This window comes from Anser brachyrhynchus (assembly GCF_964034855.1).
Source record: "Anser brachyrhynchus genome assembly, chromosome: 16".
NCBI lineage: Eukaryota > Metazoa > Chordata > Aves > Anseriformes > Anatidae > Anser > Anser brachyrhynchus.
This window is the reverse complement of record NC_137734.1, coordinates 1,296,504-1,314,322: the sequence shown is the minus strand read 5'-3', so window position 1 is coordinate 1,314,322 and position 17,819 is coordinate 1,296,504. Positions and strand designations below refer to the sequence as shown.

Below are 17,819 nucleotides of genomic sequence, written 5' to 3'. Positions count from 1 at the left end.
CCCGCTCCGCCCACGTGACCGCGGCGCCACGCGGCCGCGCCTGCGCGCTGCTGCCCCGTGACGTGCGGCCGCGCGCCGCCGGCGGAGGGGCGGGGGCGGGGGCGGACGGGAGCACCGGGAGCGGCCCCGGCCCTGTCCCGGTCCCGGTGCTGGGCCCGGCCCGGTATGCGCCCGGGGACATGGCCCGGCGGAGCCCGCCCCGCAACGGCGTCGGCGGCCACGGTACGGGCCGGGCCTGGCGGCTCCGGTAACGCCCGGTAGAGCGCCGGTAACGCCGGCATCGGGCCCCTCGGGGGCGGGGGGGGGCCGGCCCCGGTGTGTGAGGGGGGCGTACGGAGCCTCCCGGGAGGGGCGGGACCGGGATGAGGGGCTACGGGGGGGGTCCGCCGCGGGCAGCGCCCGGTACCGAGGGCAGGACCGGGCCCGGCCCCTGCCGCCGCCGCCGCCCCCAGCTCGGGTCCCGGCCCCGCTGAACCCCGCTGAGCCCCCCGAGCTCCGGGACACGGGGCCCGAGGCACCCCCCAAGGCCGGGAGGTGCGTACCGGCGGCCGGTAACGGGCTGTGAGGGCAGGCGGCCAGAACCGGGGCGCCGTTCCGCCGGGGGACCCCCGCGGGGCTGCCCCCAGCCCGGTAACGTGCCCCCCCCCCCCCCCCGGGCCCGATTTCTGCTCCCGGGGCTTCTGCGGAGCGGCTGGGAGGGAACCCCGGGGTCTGGGGGTGTCCCTGAGGCTGTGATATCACCGGGGCTGGAGCATGCGATTTTGGGTTGTTTTCACCCAAAAAGCGCCTAAAAAGCGGCGTTTTGGGGCAGGGCGGCAGCCTTGGATCCTGCCCCCGGTGCCGCCCAGCACGCAGCCCCCGGAGGTGCCCTGAACGCCCGGCGGCAGCGGGCACGGACTCGATCCCCCCCCCGGGGGGCTCATCTCGATCCCCCCGCCCCGCACCCCCCAGACGAGTTCCTTCTCCTCGTCCCTTCGGGTCCCAGGAGCGGGTCCGTCGGAAAAGGCCCTGGTAACGGCGGCGGCGTTCCTCCTCACGGGGCTTGGGGGAAGCTCCTGAGCTCAGGACACCGGGAGGCTCCCGGCTGCTTGAGGCTGCGGCGACAGGTACCGGGGGCGGCGTGAAGCGGCTCCTTCCTCGGCCCCCCAGGACACGCTGCCGTGTGCCGTACGGGCACCTAACCCCCGGGGAACCCGCGGGGAACCCGCCTGGGGTGCGCTCTGTGCACGCCCACCGCCCCGCTGCCCACACGCCGCACGGGACAGCGGTGCTGCTTCGTGTGATCCCGGTGGTCCTGCACCTCCGCCAACAGCCGGCAGCTCGGTGCGTGCTGGGAGGGAAGCCGGCGGGCTGGCGGTGCCCGGAGCTGCTGTGAACTTCGCTCTGCGTGACCGCCGCCGTTGGTGCCGATTCTCAGACGTGTCCCCGTCCGGCAGCACCCGGCTGGGACTCGGCAGGGACGCCGGGATCCGCTCTTAGGCAACACCCGGCGGCTGAGTCGGCCTCGTGTGGGGCGCAGGGAGCTGCACCGGGGGCTCCTGCTGCCCTCACGGCCCGGAGATCTGCCGGGGGCGAGGGCGAGCGGCCGTGCCGGCAGCGTGCTGGCATCCCGGGGGAGGCGCCGGGCGGCCGGGAAGCAGCGCAGCGCCCGGTGTGCTGAGCCTGCGCTGCTGGCGGCAGGGCTGGCCTGCTGTGTCCCTGTGCCACCTCTGCCCTGTCCCCTCGCTGCCGCGAGCGGGCGTTCCCCCTCTGGCCCCAGCCGCTCCCCGTTTCACGTGTCCGTGACCGCCTCCCCGTGCTCTTCCCCGCAGACTTCGACGCGAAGAAGAAAAGGAAAGTGGCGGAGATCTACCAGGCTCTGAACAGCGACCCCATCGACGTGGCCGCGCTCAGGCGGATGGCGATCAGCGAGGGGGGGCTCCTGACGGACGAGATTCGCTGCAAAGTGTGGCCGAAGCTGCTGAGCGTCAACACGGACGACCTGCCCCCCCTCCCAGGTACGGAGCAGCCCGGCAGGGCTTGGAGGCTCTGCCTCGCCTTCCCCCTGTGCACATTTCCCCTCCCCGAGCCCACGGGGGAAGGGGATTTGTGCTGCGGAACGAGCACCGCGGCCTCACACGCTCCGTGTCCTACCTGAGCGGCAGAGCAGGAAGCGCGCAGCTTCCTAAAACAACGTTCCCATTGTGCTGCAGGGGCGTTGTTATCTGTAGGGACGGTGCTAGAAACAAATTTGCTCTCGATGTGGTTCTTGTGGCCTCGTGCAGCTGGCTGGCGTGCGCTCGTTAATCAGTAGCAAAGTATCAGACTTAATTTCTGTCCTTCCAGCGCTGAGGCAGCCGTGCCGTGGCCTGGCGGGCTGGAATACCCTGAGGCGTCCCTGCCGGGCGTAGCTGAAAGAGTTTGCACGAAGCTCGCGTGGCGTTTGCTCAGAAGGGAAGCAGGGAAACCGTCCTTCCCGAGGGGACGGCTGCGTGGCCTCCCCGGCTCCTCGTGCAGGAGCTCGAGGTGGAGCCCCGCAGCTCCCACGGTCGCTGTCCCCGGGGACAGATCTCGCTGGTAGCGCTGAGCCTGGGGCCGTGCAGGAGCGTGCGGCCCCCGTCAGCAGCTGGGTGATGCTCACTGATCAGAGCTGCTGCAGGATTGCATTTCATTTCATTATTTTATTTTATGTGCCAGCAGAGGTAACTTAGTACGCCAGCAAATTCTTTTCCCTTCTGTTTTAGCCATCGCAGCTACCAAGGGCTGTTTTTTTTTCCCCCTGGATTTCTTCTTTCAGTGAACCGTTCGTCGTGGTCTCCGCAGCGCGGCGCGCCTCGCTGCTGAGCCGCTGTGAGCCTCGCAGCAAGGCTGGAGCTAAGATGCTTCCAGGGGCTCTCCCAGCGCCCATCCTGGCACCTCTGCACCGCTCTGGGTTAACCACCTTCCTCTCTTTCCAGCAGGAAAGGAGCTGCGAGAGGACAACAAAGATTACCAGCAGGTGTTACTGGACGTGCGGCGCTCCCTGCGCCGCTTCCCCCCAGGTGAGAGGGGCCCGCGGGGGGGCAGAGAGGCTGACTGCAGACAGCCGTGGTGGTTGGTGATCAGAGCAAATTCTGGTTTAGAGCTCCTAGGAAGCCTTGGTGGTTGGTGATCAGAGCAAATGCTGGTTTAAAGCGGTCTCAAAGCCAGGTTTCCCTCCGTGCCTCGTGCAAAGATCACAGCGAGCCCCTAGCCTTCGGAAGCAGAATGCCTCTGCAGTTGTTTAGTTCTGCTGGGTGCCCTGCTGCGCTATTTATAAAACCTGTAATCCAGCAGCTATCTAGCTGCAGAGCAGTCGTTATTTCTGGCCAGAATCTGCTTCCCCCTTCTGCTGCCTTTATTTTGCATAAACAGTTGATTCACTGCGATTCTCCGAGCGCAGATACTGCCTGCGAGCCCGACTCCTGAAGGGTCTGCTGGTATTTTTTTATTTTTTTATTTTTGCCCTTGAATGGCAACCTCCTGCCTATTTTTAGAAGCATCAGTGAAGTGGGGGAAAAGGAGAACTTTGTCGTTGCGGGATCTCCGCTGGGACTTTCTGCTTGGCCTTTGGGCATTTTATCTGTTGACAGGGGCTGCCAGAAACCGGCTGCAGCTGTGCATGGCAGGAACAGTGTTTTTCCCGTGACATCCTGTCCCTAAACACATGTTGTTAGCAGAAGACCAATATAAAACCGTGATGATTGAGGCCTCGCAATCTGAGGCAGCTGGCACGGTTTCTGTGAAAATGGGTCCTGCCTAATTTTTTCTAGAGCCCCTGGGAAATTAAAAATGATTAAAATGTCCTCAGCAGCGCTGGCTGTGCCGTGCGATTCGCTCCTCGCAGCGCTGCACAAACATCTGTGAACCCTCCCGTCTTCCGGGGTGACATCTCCGCAGGTAGGGGCCCTGCAGCTCCCGGGATTACCCAGGCTGACGACTGGCCGGCGGAGTTTTGGGAGCGGGATTAGGAATCTGCATCTCTTTGTGCTTGTTTCGCCCCCCCTCCCCGTTGTACCACAACCTTTGTGACAGGCAGGCGGATAAACGTGCCGCGGGCCCTCTCCTCGTGCCCCACAGCCGGTGCCGCGGCCCGTCACCCCGTTGCTGTCCCCGCAGGGATGCCGGATGAGCAGAGGGAAGGGCTGCAGGAGGAGCTCATCGACATCATCCTCCACGTCCTCAAGCGCAACCCCCAGCTGCACTACTACCAGGGCTACCACGACATCGTGGTCACCTTCCTCCTGGTGGTCGGCGACAGGCTGGCCACGGCTCTGGTGGAGAAGCTCTCGACGCACCACCTCAGGTACCGGGGGGGAGAGAGGAGCTGCTGCGAGCCCCGGGGGGGCTCACGGGGGGCCATGGGGGCAGAGGGGGCTGTCCCGGAGCGTGGCACAGGAGCCTGCGAGGCACAGCCCCGGGCTGGGGCCAGCACCCGTCGTGTCCGTCCCCAGAGGGGTGCTGCGTGGAGCAGCGTGGCCGCGCGAGAGCACGTGGACTTGCAGGGAGCTGTGCTCTGGGGAAGGGGTAATTGAGGGCTGTCAGTTAATTTATATCATCTCCTGACGATGAAGCAGCCAGCACGCATGAATTATTCATAGTTCCCTGGCGCTCTCTCCTGTCAGGGCCTCTCTGGCTCCCAGGGCTCGGGGCAGCGCTTCCCACTCAGAGCCCTGGGCAGTTCTGCGCTGGACGTGTGCTCTGTCCAGCCGGCGTCCCGAGCCCCGGGGTTGGTGCTTCTCCTGTCTGTGCGCTGAAACGGGAAGGAGCCCTCAGCCAGGGAGTGCTCTGGAGGGATCCTCCCCCTTCTCCCAGACGGCCGGTTGGGTTTTGGGTGCTGGAAAGGCTCTAGGGCTCACACATACCGCAGAGAAAGAAGTGTCAGCTGGCACCAAGGCGAAAATCTGGGTGCAGATCTTCTGTGCACGCCAGGCCTTTGGATCCCAGATCTTTGTGCCCATATCAGTAGGAAGGGGGCAGTCCCAAATACAGAGAATTTCCCGGGACTGGAGGGCACCCCACCAGCAGAGCTGTTTATTGCAAGTACGTTTATTTACTTTCTGGCTTCCTCCCCGGAGGAGAGCTCGCTGACCTCATCGCTTGACGAGAGTTCTTTTTAAATCTTTCCCCAGGGATTTTATGGACCCAACGATGGATAACACCAAGCACATTTTGAATTACCTGATGCCCATCATAGACCAGGTGAACCCCGAGGTGCACGACTTCATGCAGAGGTACGCAGAGCTTCCCGCGGAGCCTCCCAGCTCTGCCCTGCCGCCCTCCCGGTACTGCTCCCGGGGCCAGTAAACCCCAGCAAACCCCAGCACTGCGCCAGCAAACCCCAGCACTGCGCCAGCAAACCCCAGCACTGCACCAGCAAACCCCAGCACCACCGTGGCTTCGGAGGGAGTTAACAGCTGGCCCACCGCTGGTGGAACAGGCCAAAGCCACGTGGCGCTCTGCTTCCAAGCAGACCCAAACATATCCTGCCTGTACCGAGGGTTTTTAAATGGCATCTTCACCCCAGCGCTCCCTGCTGAGAAAGCTGGGGGCCGCAGATCGTGCCATACAAAGCTGCCACAGCTGCTTCGTCTGCCCGGGTTTGTGACTGCTGTTGCCTTTTTGTAGTTCGTTGTGGTTCTGGGGACAGTTCCCAGGTTGTGCAGCAGGGACACAGGAGCGTAGTCTGGGCAGAGTAAAGCAGAAGCAGGGAGGTAAGTTGGAAGGTTCAGTCCAGAGTCCTTTTCTGGGCAGGGCTCTGTTACGTTTCATGGCCAGAACAGCCAAGCCTGATTGCAAATTCCCAGAAACTGGTTAAGTTTTAGGTTGGAAAAGAATCTGAAAAGTTGACCGTGCTTCCAGATGTTGGGTGTCACCAGGCCAGGGTGCCAGATAACGATGTCAGGGACGCACATCAGGGTGCTCCCGAAAGCAGACAGCTTGGTCCTTCACCATGGCTGCACCCCGCCCTGGTGGGGCTGCCCTAGGCTGGACGTGAGACGAGCAGTGGAAGCACTTTGCCTTGGGCTGGCAGAGGCCGGCGGATCTGCGCTGAGCTCCAGATGCTGCGCTGACAGCCAGGGCTGTCTCCCGGGAGCGGAGGCACCGGGCAGGGACCTCCCGGGACAGTTTCAGCACTGCCTTGGGGCTGCCCTAACAGCGTTCTCTCCCCGCAGTGCCGAAGTGGGAACCATCTTTGCGCTCAGCTGGCTGATCACCTGGTTCGGGCACGTTTTGTCCGACTTCAGGCACGTCGTGCGATTATACGACTTCTTCCTGGCTTGCCACCCCCTGATGCCCATTTATTTTGCTGCTGTGGTAGGTGCTGGCTGGAGGGACGGGGGTGGGTTAACCGCACCACCGCGGGGTGCTGGGGGGCTGCCGAGGGTAAAACCACCACCCTGCTGTGCCCTGTCCCGGCGGGGCAGTGCGTCCCCCTCGAGGAAGGGCAGGTCTTCCAGACAGGAGTGAAATTCTTTTTCTCTTCTGGCTCTGAAGCGTGTGCCGGCGGGTGACAAGGAGTCATCCCTGCCTCCCTGGCTGCGCTCAGGGCTCTCGGTCCTCTCTGCAGATCGTGCTGTACCGGGAGCAAGAAGTTCTGGACTGCGAGTGCGACATGGCCTCTGTCCACCACCTCCTGTCCCAGATCCCGCAGGACCTTCCTTACGAGACCCTGATCAGCAGAGCTGGGGACCTCTTTGTCCAGTTCCCTCCATCCGAGCTCGCCAGGGAGGCGGCGCAGCAGCAGGCTGAACGGTGAGCGCAGGGGGCACGGGAGCCTCTGTGTCCCGCGCGCTCCCCCGGCTCTCCTTGGTGGAGGGAGCGCTCCTCGTCCTCCTGGGGCTCTCCTCGACCCTCTCCTTCTCTTGCAGAACCGCGGCTTCCACTTTTAAAGACTTTGAGTTGGCGTCAGTGCAGCAGAGGCCGGACACTGTGTTGAGACAGCGCTTCAGGGAGCGGCTCCGAGGGGAGGAGCGGACAAAATCCATCTTGACAAAGCCCAGGACCAACCGCTTTGTCAAGCTGGCGGTGATGGGGCTGACGGTCGCGCTGGGAGCAGCCGCCCTGGCCGTGGTGAAGAGCGCGCTGGAGTGGGCGCCCAAGTTTGAACTGCAGATTTTCCCCTGAAGCCGGGGGACGTGTCCTTTCCCCTTCTCCGCGTCCCGCGCCGATACGGGGCGGCGTTTGCTGAAAGGACGTGTCTGGAAGCGACCTGTCTCAAGTTTTCTATTCTCGGCCTTCGCAAGAGACTGGTGGGAAGCAGCCCGGGAGGATCGCTCCCCGCGCCGACGCTCGCCTCGTCCGGCTCCTCCGGCTCTGCGCAGGTGACCACGAGTGGGGAGCCGCGCCTGGGCTTTGTCGAAGCGATCCCACGGCCTCCGTCGGGGTTGCTCGGTGGGAGTGAGGGCAGATGCTCGCCTGGAGGAGGGCGTCACAGCAGGGTTATGGTGTGTGTGTGTGTGTGTGTGTGCAGGGGCGAGGGGCTCTTACACTCCTGAGGAGCCCTCTGGCTCCACCTCCCCTCCTGCTGCCGGTGCTCCTGCCTTCTCTCACATCCGCCAGTGCTCCGACCTTTCCCTTTCCTTTAGGCACCTCTGAGTAGAGGCAATCCTTTCCCAGCACCCTGCCTTGAGGCCGTCTCCCATGCCTAACACTCCGTGACTCCGTTTGCTTCCTCATCCTTGCGGTCTGGTCAGTTTGCGGGGCGGAATGGCAGGGGGCAGGGGACGGGGGCACGTCCGCAGGACCGCTGGAGGGAGCGGGGTCCTGCAGGAGGTGAGACGAGCATCCCTCATCCACTAGCACTCACTGCAGGCTCTCACAGCTCTGGGAGCGGGTTCTGAAGTGGAGAAAGGCTTTTTCTGCCTTTTCAAACAGTTTGCACAGGACAGAAGTCGTCGGTGTAGGAGCCTGTCACAATTCTCCCCCACGAACTGATCAGACCAGCATCACCCACCGGGATAACGTGAGGGATTTCCCGGGAAGAGCACCCCGACCCCTACATCCCCCGGCCCCTGCCTGTCCCCCAGCAGCCTGGCTGCTCCCCGCCCGCCGGGGAAGCTCAGCAGCACTCCTAAAGAGTTCCCTGCCCCCCCCGACACAAAGCCAACAGACACTATCTGCCTCTACCTCTCCCCTGAGCTGCTAAACCCTCCCGCAAGTGCCCTTACCTGCCCCGTGCCGCTTCCCCCCCAGCTGCCTGCCCCCGCTGCCTCGTGCCCAAAGCCTTCTGTGCCCTGCCCAGGGGCTGCACGCCTGAAAAAGGCAGTCGGTGTTGGTTTAAAGAGCTGCAGGTTTCTGGTTACAGAAGAAAACTCTCGCCCTGCGAGGCTCAGCACCCTCCCGTCCCCGGCCGCCTGTGTGGGAATTCATCACCATGCCGTGCGTCGGGTGGCTCTGGGGGCTCACCTGGTGCAGGTTGGGGAAGCGGGACCCGTTCCCTCACCCGTGGTGGTGTCCGGTGGCCGTGCGCGTGGCTGGCTCGTGCTGGGGCTGTCCCTGCTGCTCCTGAGGGCTGGGGGCAGCCCGGGGGGGGCTCTCCGGTCCCGCGGCCGAGGGCAGCAGGGTGCGATCCTGCACGCACCGGGGCCAGCCAGGCACGCAGCGGTGAGGGGGGCAGGCTGTGACTTAGCACTTTAGAAATTCGTGGTACAGGAGAGTTTGTGGTGGCCGTGCCATGAGCCGGGGGTGCTGCCGGGGGCCCTGTCCCCCACCCGGGGCAGTTCAGGACCCCCTGCCCCCCAGCTGAGGGGCAGCTCCCGCAGCCCCGCGCGCTGCCCACCCTGCACTTTAGTTCTTGCGTTGTCCGGGGGTGGGAGGTGGTCTCTTGGGGTGCTTCAGTTACTCTGTACAGACTTATACATACCTGTGTAAATGCAGATTTGTACAAACCCTCTAACTGTAAAATAAACACTTGCTAAACACGTTTCCCTCTCCTTGGGCAGGGGCAGCGCCGACCCCGCAGCGCGTGGGAAGAGGAGCAGGAGCAGCAGAGCCAAAGGCAGCTTCTGTGCTGCTGCCAGGGCTGGGGGGACGCCAGGTCCCGCTCGTGCCGTGGGCTCACCGTCCCCGTGCCAGCGGTGCCATGGGGCTGGCAACAGCCTGGCCCAGCAGCCCCCGTGCAGCCGGGGCAGGAGGAGATCCCGGCGCTGCCCGGGCACGGTGCCGCTCGGCATCGCCGCGGGGCCAGGGCCGTGTTTACCAGCGAGGCCGGGGTTATTTTTATCTTGCCCCGACTTCCTCTCGAGAAGCGATTTTCTTAATAGTGCTCGCAGTGCGGGTGGAGGAAGGGCCGGCAGAGGCCCCGCGGCGCTGGCTGCCCCGCTGCCCCTTCCCCCAGGGCTGGGGGGACGCCTTGGGGGCCCCGGGGTGGGGACCCCTCAGTGGGGACCCCTCGGTGGGCTCGGTCCTCAGTGCTTGCAGAGGGGCTGCTCCCGGCCCGACTGCGACCCGGTGGAGGAGGAGGTGGACCCACTTGTCTTTGGGAGAAAGAAAAACGCCCCTCGGGCGCTGAGCAGCGAGGGGCTGGGGGGTTCAGGTGGGTCCAACCCGTCGGCACGCGGGTCCCTCGCGGGCAGGGGATGGCGCTGGGCGCAGCGAGCCCCCGGGGCCTGGCTGGGATCCAGGCTGGGGCTGATCCAGGGTGGGATCTGATGGGGATTGGGCCCAGCCGGGATCCAGTCTGCGCTGGGGGGCTGCTTCCATCCCATCCCCGTCCCCGTCCCATCCCACCCCAAGCAGCCTCCCCGCTCCCTCCCCTGCTCTGGGGTTTGACACACAGCCACAGCCACGGCACCTGAGTGAGGGGCTTTCTCAGCATCTTTACTGGGCGCTTCAGCAGCTGGGACACGGGGGGGGCGTCCCCTGCTGCCCCCCAGCCTCACGCCTCCCGCTGGGGCTGGACGCCGTGGAGGCGCGAGGCACCGAACGGCACCGCCGGGGCCACGGGGCTGTCGCGCAGGATGGGCGAGAGCTGCTGCTCCTCTTCCTGGGGGCGTCGCGGGGCCCCCCCGGCACGGCCCAGCAGGCAGGAGAGGAGCCCCACGGCGCTCAGCACCCCGGCGGCCGCGCACAGCGCCAGGCCCAGCAGCCGGCACGCGCCCAGCGCCCGGTTGTAGCGCGCTGCCTGCAGGTCCAGCACCACGAAGTCCTCCTCCCCGATGCCCTCCAGCTTGGGGGGCACCAGCGAGCCGGTGGCCAGGGCGGCTGCCCCCGCCAGCAGGAACAGGGTCCCCGTGGAGAGGCTCACCTGGGGACGGGGGCACGGGGCTCGGGGTCGGCGTGGGATGGGGACGGGGCACCCGAAAGGGGCGCGGGGCGCCGGGGATGGACGCGCCCCACGCAGGACAGGGGTGGGAAGAAGGATGTGGGTGTGTGTGTGGGGGGGGGGGGTCTCTTACCTTCCAGATAATGGAGGGCCAGGTGCCGGGGGGCTGGGCAGACGAGGACTCGGCCCCATCCCCATCCGGGCTGGCCCTGGTGCAGTCCTCATAGAAGAGGTGGAGGTAGGAGCGCACCCCGTACCACCGCCCCTGCGCCACGCTGGGTCCGCGGCCGCAGCTGCAGGCAGCCCCACGGGCGGGCATCGGGCCTGGGGGGGGCAAAGGGGGGGCAAATGGGGGGCAAGAGGGGGGCAACCCGCAGCCAGAGCCCTCCCCGCAGCCACAGCACCCGCGGGGCTGAGCCAGGTCCTGCCCCCAGCTGGGGCACCGGGCAGGGGACGGGGTGCTGGTGACAGATGCGTGCTCCTGGCTCCTTTCGGGGAGCACCAAGAGGGGACCCCAAAAGCCCCCTGTCCACGCTCAGGACTGCAAGACCACGTCCTCGGGGGTACCGGGAGCATCCTCGCGCTTATCCCCACGGGGCTTTCCCAAGGGACGGAGTTTGGGGAGAGGTGGGGGGGGGGGGGGTGACTGATGACTGTCCCCTGCCCCATCCTGGGGTGGCTCCAGGCCTGGCACAGCCCCGTGCCGGCAGGATCAGGCCCTGCATCAGGCCACCGGCAGCCACCCAATGGCTGGTGATGGGGAAGGAAGGGCGGTGGCGGGGGGGGGGGGGGACAGAGAGGGGGGCACACGGCCACCGCTGTGCCCCCAGAAGGCACGGCAGCCCCTTTGGGGGGGGGTGACCGGAGCGCTGCCACCTCGCAGGGACGCGGCCGCCACGCTCGGGCCACCACGTCCCTCCCGCCACCCCAGCGGGGCATTGCCATGGGAACTGCCTGCTCAGCCCTTCGTCACCGCGTCCCCGCAGCGTGTGCGGGGAGGGGTGGTGGGGGGGGGACGCTGGGACCCTTTCGGTGCTGGCTGCGAGCTGAACAAAGCCCCGAGCTGGAGAGGGCCAAGGGGGGGGGGGGTGCCCGGCTGCCCCCATCGCTGGGGATGTTCCGGTGCCACCGTCCCCATGCAGCGGTGGGGTCCTTCGTGCACGCAGGGGGTGCTGCCTGGGTTGGAGGGGGGGGTACCCTCATCCTGCACCCCCCCCATGCACCCCCAAAACAGCCTCACCCCTGCCCACACCCCCCCCCATGCTCCCCTCTTACCTCCAGGGGGGCTTCAGCACATCCTTCCCCGTCCCGGTGCCGTCGCCAGCAGCGCTCGCCCTGCTGTCCCCGTGGCCGGCAGGGACCCCGCAGCTGGACCCAGGGCTTCGAGGCAGCGCCGGGCACCGCGCTGCTCCCGGGGGGGTTTTGGGGTGTCGGGGAGGGGGGAGCAGGGAGCACGGGTCCCTGCTGCGTGGCCGGGAGCTGCCGCCACCGCCAGCGAGCCGCCGCCGCCGCGTGAGTCAGAGCAGGGCCGGCGGCGGGGGGCACGTGGCTGCGCGGCAGCACCGGCCGCTCGGCGAGGCCGGGACGGGCCCACGGGCACCCGGCTCCCCCCCTGCGCTGGCCCCGGACCCCACGCGGGAACCTGGACCCCCCCCCCCCCCCCGCAGGAACCCGGACCCGTGGGCTGGGGCGGGGGGGGAGAAAGGAGGGGAAGGGGCTGCTGTGCCAGAGCCCCGGTGCCACTGGGATCACGGCTGGAGGCCTCCGGTGCTGGTGCAGTCCCACAGCGGGTGCTGTGGTCGGGGGGGGGGGGGGGGGGGGCACAGCAGCACGGCCCCCCCGGCACCAGCCCGGTGCCATCAGCCCTGGGTGGGGATGGGCAGGGAGGGGAGGGGAGGGGAGGGCAGGCGGTACCCGGGGATGCTCCGGGCTCTCCCTTGTTGCCATGGCAACAGATGGGGGGGTGACGCAAGCACCGTGTGTCCCCCCCCCCGTGGACCCCTTTTGGGGCCGGATCAGGGCCCGCCCGGACGGGTGGGGACCCTACGGGGGTGGTGTGGGTAGCTGGGGGCATGGAGCGCACACAGAGCAGGCGTGAACACACGTGTGCACACACGCATAAACACACGTGCACACACACACACGTGTGCACACGCACACACGTGTGCACACGCACACACACACACACACACGCACACCCCACACACGCTCCCCCTCTGCCTGCGCCCGGGCAGGATGAAGCTCCCGAGCCTGTGGGCTCCGGTGGGTCAGGGTGGGAGCAGACGGGCGCTGGGGGTCATTTTGGGGGATCCCCCGGGTGGGCGCGGGGCCATGGGGCCGCATGGGGATCCCACAGGGTGCTGGGGGAGCCGCTGTGCCCGGGCTGGGGCCGGGACCCGGGTGCTGGCCCCCGGTAACCCCCGGTGCGGGCAAGGGAGGCGCGAGGCGGCGCAGCAGGAGCCGGAGGCGCGCGGAGCAGACCACCACACTTTATTCCATAGTCACAACACCAGGATAACCATTAGCCGAGCTTCCACATCACCGGCCCCGGCCGCGGCTCGGGCCGTGCCCTGCTCCGCCAGGCCGGCGCCCCAGGACGCCAGGTACAGGACCCCTCACGAACACAGCACCAACGGAAACCCCGAGCGCTCGCCGCGGCTCCGGCCCGCTCGGCCGCCGCCCGGGCGGCTTCTTCCTGAGAGAGGTTTGGTTTTTTTTTTTTTTTTTTTAAACATTTTTATTATTAATTTATTATTATTATTATTCTTTTGTCGCTAGTGATGAGGGATGGCGCAGGCACACTCGCTCGCACACGCGCGCCAGCCAGCACCGGGCAGCGGGGGGCTCGGCGGGACGGACGCGGGGGCTCTAAGCACTACAACCACACGGCACAGAAAAAAAAAAAATCCACCACGGCCACGACGCGCTCGCCCCGCCGGACGCACCCCGCGAGGCAGGGGAAGGGGGGGGAGACGGGGACGAAGCAAATGGTGTTGTGCTTGAGGCCGGGCTCCGGCTCGCGGTGCTGAGCCAGAGCCTGCTCCTGAGGAAACGCCCGGCAGCGCCCCGGGGACGCGGCCCCCCCCCGGCCGAGCTGATGCAGGATGCCAGCCCCTCACCGTGCCCTCGGGCCCTGACGGTACTGGGGGGGGGGGCTTCAGCTCCACCACGGGAGGGGCACTGGGGGGGCTCCGGGCAGGGCACGAGCACCCTGAGAAGGCAGCGAGGTGCTGGGCGAGAGCTGTGCGCCGGGAAGCCCTTGAGCGGAGCCGCGGGCGCCCGCGACCCCCAAACCCGGCTCGTGACGGGGAGCCCCGGGGCGGGCAGGAGCGGGCCGGTGGCACCGCTGCCCCCCCGGTATTTGGCTTTGGTGGGGTTGGTGGGAATGGCCTGGAGGGGGTGCCCGGGGCTGGAGGGGGGGACGGGGGACGGGACAGGGACGCGCTCTACACGGGGAACACGCGGCTGGTGCGCGGTGCCCGCCTGCCTCGGCAGGCTCACACCCACACCGGGGCTTACTTAAAACACCCTGGGTAACGCGACGCCAGACACACACACACGCACGGCTACCTCTACACACCTACACATCGAGAATGCTGACGGCCGGCGGGCTCACGGGAGGCGGCTGGAGCAGAGCCCCCCCCCGGCCACCGGGCACCGGGGCTGGAGGGCACCGGGCGCCCTTGAGCAGGGACGGGGACGCGGCGCTCCCTGCGGCTCCTCCCAGCGCCGCGGGGCCGTGCCCGTGCCCACCGGCACCGGGGACAAGTGGGGGTCCCCTCCGAGCAGCCCCCCGTCGCTCCCCATGGAGGGGGACGCCGGGGGGCTGAGCTGCAACGGGTGGGCACAAAGCACACAGCCGGAGGAAGGGGCAGCCCCCAAAACGGGGAGGGAGCCCCAAAAACGGGGCGGGAGCCCGGCTGCCCCTGGCACGCCGCTGCCTGGATAGGGCCAGGGGGGCTCCCAGGTACCCCAGAGCCCCACTTGGGAACTGGGGACCTGAGAGGTGGCTTCACGCCACGGTCCCTGCCGTGCCAATGTGGGACAGGGCGCTGAGCCCAGTGCAGCTCCTCTGGGCGCTACACCCCTGTCCCTGGGGCTTGAACGCCCGGGACCCCCGCCGCCACCCCGAGCAGCCCAGCCCTACCTGAGCACAGCCCCCTGCCCGCGCAGCCCACCCTGCCGCCAGCCGGCACCGCGGCCACGTGCTCGCAGGCAGCGGCAGGAGGCGGATCGCTGCAGAAGGAGCCATTAGGAAAAGCAAAGAAAAACCCGGCTGGGGGAGCCTCTGCGGCAGGACCTGCCCTGCCGGGAAGCTCCGCGGCGGTGCTCTGCGGTGAAGCCCGTGCCGGCGGCGTGGCCGACACCGGGGCGCATGGCGGAGCATCGCCGTGCCGGAGCGCTGCCCGCACGCACCCCGCAAACCCGCCAGCATCGCTGCCGGCAGCCCCGTTCGGGTGCTTGCTTAAGGCAGACCTCCTGCAGCAGCCCTGCCCAGAGCCCTGCCGGCACGCTGCCTGCTGGCACGGCACACGGCAGCTGGGCACGGTGGGACCCGGCTCTGCTTGGCCACAGGGAGCGAGGCCGGCACGGGCACGGGCTCCAAGGGTGCCCCACGGGTGCTAAATCCCAGCTGGGCTCCCCCGGGCACGGCTCCGCCCCGGCCTGGGCTCGCTGCTGGCACCGGGGCATGGGGTGGCTCCGGGCACGGGCTCCCCCGCGGCACAGGCGCCTCCGCACGAATGTCTGGAGAGAGGAATAACTCAGCCTCCCCGCTCCACGTGCGGATCACGTGCGTGCAACTTCGCTCTTCCCCAAACTGAGTGGCGGGGAGCGCGCGCGCGCCGCAGCAAAATCGCAGAGAGAGCGCCGGTCCCGCGGGACCCCCCCCAGACCCCAAAGCTGGGGACCCCCCCGGAAAGGGGCACCCCAGGGAGGGCCCTGCCCTGCGTGGGCTCTGCCACCCCGGAAAGCCCCGGGCGCGGCGTGGCCGGCGGGAGCCCTCCCCAAGGGCTGCTACAAGGAGGAGGAGAAAATTGAAGACATGCTTTAAATGCAGCCAAAAAGCAAAAATAAAAACAAAAATAAAAATAAAAATCGGCTGTTCCCCGAGGTGCATGGCGGGGGTCGAGGAAAGGGGGGTGCTCCTGCTGCCCGAGAGCGGGAGGGAGACGGGGCAGCGAGGCGGGGACGCCGGGAGCACCGGGAGCAGCCATGGCCGGCGCCGCGGCAGCCGCTGACAATGAAACCCCCGTCGGACCCTCGCCTTTCGCGGGCAGGCGGACGCGGCGGCGAGCCACACGGCCACACGGCGAGGGGTCGCGGGGCGAGGAGCACCGGGGCTGCAGCCCTGCACCGCGGCGGGCGGAGGAGGAGGAGGAGGAGAGGGAGGAAGAGGAGTGGGTGTGTGCCGGGGGGGATGGGGGAGCAGGGAGCTCTGCCTTCCAGCAGCTTCAAGGCAAAATACCTGATTCCTGCATGTAAACAGCTGGTTTCGTTGGTTTTGTTTTTGTTTTTTTTCCTGTTTTTTTTTTTTTGATACGACCTGATTGTGGGGGGAAAAAAAAAAAAAAGGAGAGTTACCTGCAGAGCGCGGGACTCAGTAGGTAAAGACCAAGTCCGAGATGCTGGACATGAGCCAGTCCCCCGCGATCATCTCCGTCACCTCGGGCGTGCAATAGTCCGGGAACTCGAAGTGCGAGGAGCCTCCCCGCGGGAAGAGGTCGAGGTCCTTGTCGAAGCCGCACCAGTCCAGGGCGCCGCAGGCCGTGCTGGCGGGGGCCCGGCCGGGCGCGACCCCCAGCAGCTCTTCCTCCAGCTCCTCGTCGGAGGAGCTGAAGGAGGAGGGCGGCGAGCCGGCCGACATGGGCGAGGGCGTCCCGCTCTCCGGGGACGTCCCCGGCTCAGGACCGGTGGCGGCGGCGGCAGCGGAGGCGGCAGCGGGGCTGGGGGGCGCGGGGGGCTCCGTGGGGCTGCGCTCCCCGGCGGGCACCGGGGGCCAGGCGGCCGTGCCGGGAGCTGTGGGGCAGTCCTCGGCGGGCACCTCGGCGGCCGGTTCCTGCGGGGCGCCCGGTTCGGGGCCGGCGGACGGTTTGGCGTGCTGCCTTCGCCCGGCGGGGACGCGGCCCAGCACCGAGGGCTTGATCTTGACCGGGAGGCGCGGGCGAGCTGCGGCGGCGGCGGCGGCGGCGCCCACCTTGCCCTTTTTCCGCGGCCGGTACTTGTAGTCGGGGTAGTCGGCCATGTGCTTGAGGCGCAGGCGCTCGGCCTCGCGGACAAAGGGGATCTTCTCGGAGTCGTGCAGGAGCTGCCAGCGGCGGCCCAGGCGCTTGGAGATCTCGGCGTTGTGCATGTCGGGCCACTGGTCCATGATCTTGCGGCGCTCGTGCTGCGACCACACCATGAAGGCGTTCATGGGCCGCTTGATGTGCCCGCTGGGCGTCTTGCACCACCCCGGCTCCGCCGCTCCGCCGGGCACCGGGGGGCACGGCTCCCGCCGACCTTCCGCTCCCCGGCCCCGCGCGGCTCGCTGCACCATGCCGCCCACCGGCACCGCCACCGGGCTCCCCGGTGCTGCTCTGCCGCCGCCGCCGCCGCCGCCGCTTCCCCGCCCGCCGCCGCCGCCCCCCCGCCGGCCGCTACGCCCCCATTGTGCCGAACGGGCGGCGGCGGCGGCGGGGCGGGGCGCAGGGGGCCGCGGAGGGGCCCGGGGGCGCACGGCGGGGGGCGGCGGGGAGGGACCGGAGACGGTGGGAGCCCGGGGAGCCGCGGGGCCGGAATTGCCGCGCGCCGGGACGGGGAGGCGGCGGCTCGGGGATGCTCCGGGAGGCGCCGCACCGGCCCCGGACCGGCCCCGGGATGCTGCGGACCGGCCCCGGGATGCTCCGCACCGGCCCCGGGATGTTCCCGGAGGCTCCGCACCGGCCCCGCCGACCGGGGATGCTGCGCCGCTCGGTTCCGCGGATGCTCCGGTGATGCTGCGGTGGCGGCGGAGGGTCCGGGGGTGCGCGGGGGCGGTGCGGGCAGCCCCGGGAACCGCCCGCCCCGCGCCCCCCGGTGCCGCTCTTATAGCCGCCGCCGCCGCCGCCCCGCCCCGCCCCCGCGCCGCCCCCGGTAAACACGGCCGCGCCGGTGCTGTCAGTGGCGGGCGCCGCCCCCCCCGGGCCATTGGCCGCGGGGCGGGGGGGAAACGGCGGCAGCCGCCAATGGGCGCCCACCGGAGAGGGGTTGCTGGCGAGAACGGCCCGGGGGCACGGCCCGGTGCCCCCCCGGGCACCTCCCGGACACCTGCCGGTGCCTCGGGATGGGCAGGGCTGACGTCCCCGGATCTGCCCGGTGACCGCCGGTGCCTCCGCACGGGCGTCCCAGTGCCCCCGGTGCCCTCCGCAGTCCTCCGGTAGCCCCACCCGGGATTCCCGGTTCCCTCCGGTACCCCCACCCGGGATCACCGGGATCCCCGTTACCCTTGCTCCCCCCCACCCGGGTACCCAGTACCTCCCCGTGCCCTGCTGGCACCACCTGCAGCCCCCGTCGGGGCCCCCCGGGACCCTCCCGG

General features: G+C 68.3%; 3 protein-coding genes across 5 annotated transcripts; 1 reads left to right on the top strand and 2 right to left on the bottom strand.

Moving 5' to 3' along the window:
- The first annotated feature begins 40 nt into the window (after positions 1–40).
- Positions 41–8,921, top strand: TBC1D20 (TBC1 domain family member 20). 3 transcript variants are annotated; one of them, XM_080557791.1, is made up of 8 exons: positions 41–222; positions 1,812–1,997; positions 2,940–3,020; positions 4,117–4,303; positions 5,130–5,231; positions 6,174–6,315; positions 6,569–6,753; positions 6,870–8,921. In XM_080557791.1, the coding sequence occupies exons 1-8, from the start codon at positions 180–182 to the stop codon at positions 7,123–7,125; spliced, it is 1,182 nt and encodes a 393-aa protein (XP_080413917.1). In that variant the 5' UTR covers positions 41–179; the 3' UTR covers positions 7,126–8,921. The 3 variants fall into 3 exon arrangements, with proteins under 3 accessions (XP_080413917.1, XP_080413916.1, XP_080413918.1); XM_080557790.1 differs by having other exon boundaries at positions 2,937–3,020; XM_080557792.1 differs by lacking the exon at positions 41–222 and adding an exon at positions 410–534 and having other exon boundaries at positions 2,937–3,020.
- Positions 8,922–9,804: 883 nt separating this feature from the next.
- Positions 9,805–12,586, bottom strand: NRSN2 (neurensin 2). Its single transcript, XM_080557796.1, has 3 exons — positions 11,540–12,586; positions 10,398–10,588; positions 9,805–10,246 (listed from the first exon to the last, which is right to left on the bottom strand). Exons 2-3 carry the CDS (start codon positions 10,581–10,583, stop codon positions 9,878–9,880), a joined length of 555 nt encoding a protein of 184 aa, XP_080413922.1. The 5' UTR covers positions 10,584–10,588; positions 11,540–12,586; the 3' UTR covers positions 9,805–9,877.
- Positions 12,587–12,737: 151 nt separating this feature from the next.
- On the bottom strand, positions 12,738–17,105 carry SOX12 (SRY-box transcription factor 12). Its single transcript, XM_080557794.1, has one exon. The coding sequence runs from the start codon at positions 16,800–16,802 to the stop codon at positions 15,864–15,866; it is 939 nt and encodes a 312-aa protein (XP_080413920.1). The 5' UTR covers positions 16,803–17,105; the 3' UTR covers positions 12,738–15,863.
- Between the last annotated feature and the right edge of the window lie 714 nt (positions 17,106–17,819).

Bases quoted from the DNA above. Each gene is read 5' to 3' on its own strand.
- TBC1D20 (XM_080557790.1), top strand. From the start codon at position 180: ATGGCCCGGCGGAGCCCGCCCCGCAACGGCGTCGGCGGCCACG. The intron at 223-1,811 runs GTACGGGCCGGG...TCTTCCCCGCAG, and splicing joins CAACGGCGTCGGCGGCCACG to ACTTCGACGCGAAGAAGAAA. The intron at 3,021-4,116 runs GTGAGAGGGGCC...CTGTCCCCGCAG, and splicing joins CCTGCGCCGCTTCCCCCCAG to GGATGCCGGATGAGCAGAGG.
- NRSN2 (XM_080557796.1), bottom strand. From the start codon at position 10,583: ATGCCCGCCCGTGGGGCTGCCTGCAGCTGCGGCCGCGGACCCAGCGTG. The intron at 10,247-10,397 runs GTAAGAGACCCC...CCCCGTCCCCAG, and splicing joins GGCCCTCCATTATCTGGAAG to GTGAGCCTCTCCACGGGGAC.
- SOX12 (XM_080557794.1), bottom strand. From the start codon at position 16,802: ATGGTGCAGCGAGCCGCGCGGGGCCGGGGAGCGGAAGGTCGGCGGGAG.